Source organism: Chenopodium album, chromosome 5 (genome assembly GCF_948465745.1).
Source record: "Chenopodium album chromosome 5, dcCheAlbu1.1, whole genome shotgun sequence".
Taxonomy (NCBI): Eukaryota; Viridiplantae; Streptophyta; class Magnoliopsida; order Caryophyllales; family Amaranthaceae; genus Chenopodium; species Chenopodium album.
Genome location: NC_137838.1, coordinates 10,275,178 through 10,278,205, shown reverse-complemented (window position 1 = coordinate 10,278,205; position 3,028 = coordinate 10,275,178). Strand labels below are relative to the sequence as shown.

Here is a 3,028-nt window from a genome sequence, read left to right as displayed (position 1 = left end):
AATAGAAAATAGTTTAACTTGTATTATCCTTGGCAAGATTACTACATGACGAATTAGAGGAATGCAAAATTAAAAAGAATAAGACCCCGTTTAATTCACCTTTAAAATATAATATTTAGTAAAAATAATTTTAGTTCAATAAAAATAAGTTTAGTTCAGCAAATATAATTTCCGTACAGTAAAAATAAGTATGACACATATATATACCTATTCAAACCAATAATTGTTACACATTTTGACGTTTTTTCATTGACGCTTTTGGAAAGGGTCGCTGGAATTTAAGTTGTAAGGCCCCGTTTGATTCACCTTAATTTTGCTGAACTGAAATTGTTTTTATTGAACAAAACTTATTTTTACTGAACTGAAATTATTTTTACTGATTTTCTATTATAATTCTTCTTTAAGAAAACTGAATTTTACTGAACTGAACTTATTTTTACTGAACTGAAATTAATTTTACTGAACTGAACTTATTTTTACTTAATATTATTTTTGTAAGGTGAAGAGAAGAGGGCCTAAGTTGTAACACTAATTTGGTGTACTCTGAACAATTGAACTTGGTATAAAATGTTGCTTTTGTATGTCTTTCCCAAAAAAAAATACATTTATAGTTGCAATAGTCTGATTTAATTTCCAGTAGTTAGGTCTTAAATTTTGGAAAATATTTTTTATAAATCTTGAACCAAAATAAGTTTTGAATAAGTTTTCTCTCTTTTCCCGTATAAACGTTCTCTCATTCAGGTTTGAATAAGTTTTCCTTTGTCATTTTTTTTTTTTTATTTTTTATTCATATACACACAATGATGTAATGATTCTATGGTCTTTTAGTCAAAATCTTGGACTGAATACAATAAAGTCATCTCCATCTGCAACACAAATTCAATTAAATGCTTGAACGGTTTCTCCTTTTTGTCCCTCCCTTTCTCGATCTTGCTATATTTTGTTTGAATTTTTAATGTAAAACTATTTGTTAAATTTTGGGTTAAAGAGCATAGTACAATATGTCAAAGACGTAGGGTTTTATTTCCTATGTTGAATAATTTCGATGTGGTATGTGGATTTGTGCTATTTAGCCAATTTAGGGGTTATGATTTGTTAAATTCGTCTAGATTAAATTATGATATTATATACTACCTCCGTTCCCGAAAGAACGACCCATTTGGCCTAATTTTAGTCCAAAAAAGAATGACTCATTTACATTAAAATACCTACCAATTTGCAATAATATTTGTGCAAAATTAGCTTTTCCATATAAAATTTGATTTTTCATGTAATGTTATTACTTTCTCTCTCTATTTTTTTACAAACCCCATGTAAATTTATCTTTTCAATATACTTTTACTTCTTTTTATTTAACTTTCTTAATACCCGCGTAATCAACTCAAATAGGTCGTTCTTTCGGGGATGGAGGGAGTATTAAAGATATAGGGTTTCTTAATCACATATTATGATATTATATATTAATGATATAGGGTTTCTTAATCACATATGTGGTAAGTATCCATTGAATAACATGAATGTTTTCACCCAAAAGACTATGCATTAGTGGATCTTTTTGTCGATTTAGCTAAATCACATATAATACTACCTCCGTTAAATGTTATGTGCAACTTTGAAATATTTATCTCACAAATAATACCCTAAAGTTACACATAACAATAGACAGAGGTAGTATTACTCCAAATGAAGTTTTTTAGGCGATTGTTGATTGAATCTACGATATTATTAGTTCTAAGATGTTATCTACTTGAGTTGGTTTTGTAAGAATTCATAGAAATTGTTTGTAAGTATCTTTTGGTTATCTTTTATTAATGAAATCCTTTGTCACCTTGTTAGAAAAAAATATTTGAGTTTGCCCAAAATCTATATCTATATTGGTAATCAAAGATATTAACAATTCAAAATATGCATCGGCAAGCATATTTATGTAGTGTTATCATATCTTGATAAAACTTTATTGCTACTTTAACATAAACTTTTATATTATGTGGCTAGCCACAATTTTATTTTTTTTTTGGTAAAAATGGTCTTGGTCAGGGGTTACTAGTTCAATAAAGGCCGGGATTACTAGGTCAAACTGAGGTTACTCAATTAGTCAGGGGTTACCCACCCAACTAGGGCCAGGATATTTGGTTAAGGGTTACTCTGCTGGTCAGGGGTTACCCGATTGGTCAAGAGTTATTTGGTCAGGGGTTATTCAATTAGATTAATATTTGTTATTACGATTAAAAATTAAATATTAAATTTAATTATAATTAGAAACATGTGCATCGCATGTGCTTAAAATATATAGTTGTATTCATTTCGGCTCATTTTCACCTGGTCTATAGTGCTTTTCCACGCACTAATCTTAGGAAACTTGTTAAGAATGAAATGTTGAAGAATTTTATTAATGTTTATCAATAAAAATAGCAAATAGTATCACTACGTACATCATACTGGAGTAGTACCACCGTAGAACACTATGCGTCCATATTTATTAGACCATCCATAATCAGTGACGGTATATTGTGGATCATCAGTATACGTCTCAGTTTCTACAGGATTATAATCTTCCTTTAAATTTTCATCCAACACTGTAACTCCAAGAACATAAGCGGCAACATCCGGGGCTGCAATACCTCTGTAACCAGATCCTATAGGTGGTAAAGGTTGATCGATAGGGCCATATGCTTCTCCACCAAATGAAACAAAAGTTGTTGAATTTGCCAATCCATTGAATATCTTTCCTGGCCAAAACCCTTGTATGATGTTTGTCCCTATTACAAGCCACCAATTTCCGTCTTTTGGATCCTTCATAATTACACATCAAACATACCAAGCATATATATATTATTAGCCCTAAATTGACCAATTATGCAAAATATAAAGATTACATTCAAATTATATAATTTTCTAGTAAAAAAAAAATCTTACACCCACTAACCTTGCAAATATAATTAGAAATTGTTATATACACCTAAGTGTACCGTAAAACCGGGGTCATTTGCTCATGTGATACCTATTAAGTGCATTAATGTTTATAAGA

The 3,028-nt window shown here is 29.8% G+C and overlaps 1 protein-coding gene across 1 annotated transcript; it reads right to left on the bottom strand.

Moving 5' to 3' along the window:
* Positions 1-2,433: 2,433 nt before the first annotated feature.
* LOC145632570 (uncharacterized) lies at positions 2,434-2,799 on the bottom strand. The gene has a single exon (XM_081684936.1). The coding sequence runs from the start codon at positions 2,797-2,799 to the stop codon at positions 2,434-2,436; it is 366 nt and encodes a 121-aa protein (XP_081541062.1).
* Positions 2,800-3,028: the final 229 nt, after the last annotated feature.

Coding starts and splice junctions, on each gene's coding strand:
- LOC145632570 (XM_081684936.1), bottom strand. CDS start 2,799: ATGAAGGATCCAAAAGACGGAAATTGGTGGCTTGTAATAGGGACAAAC.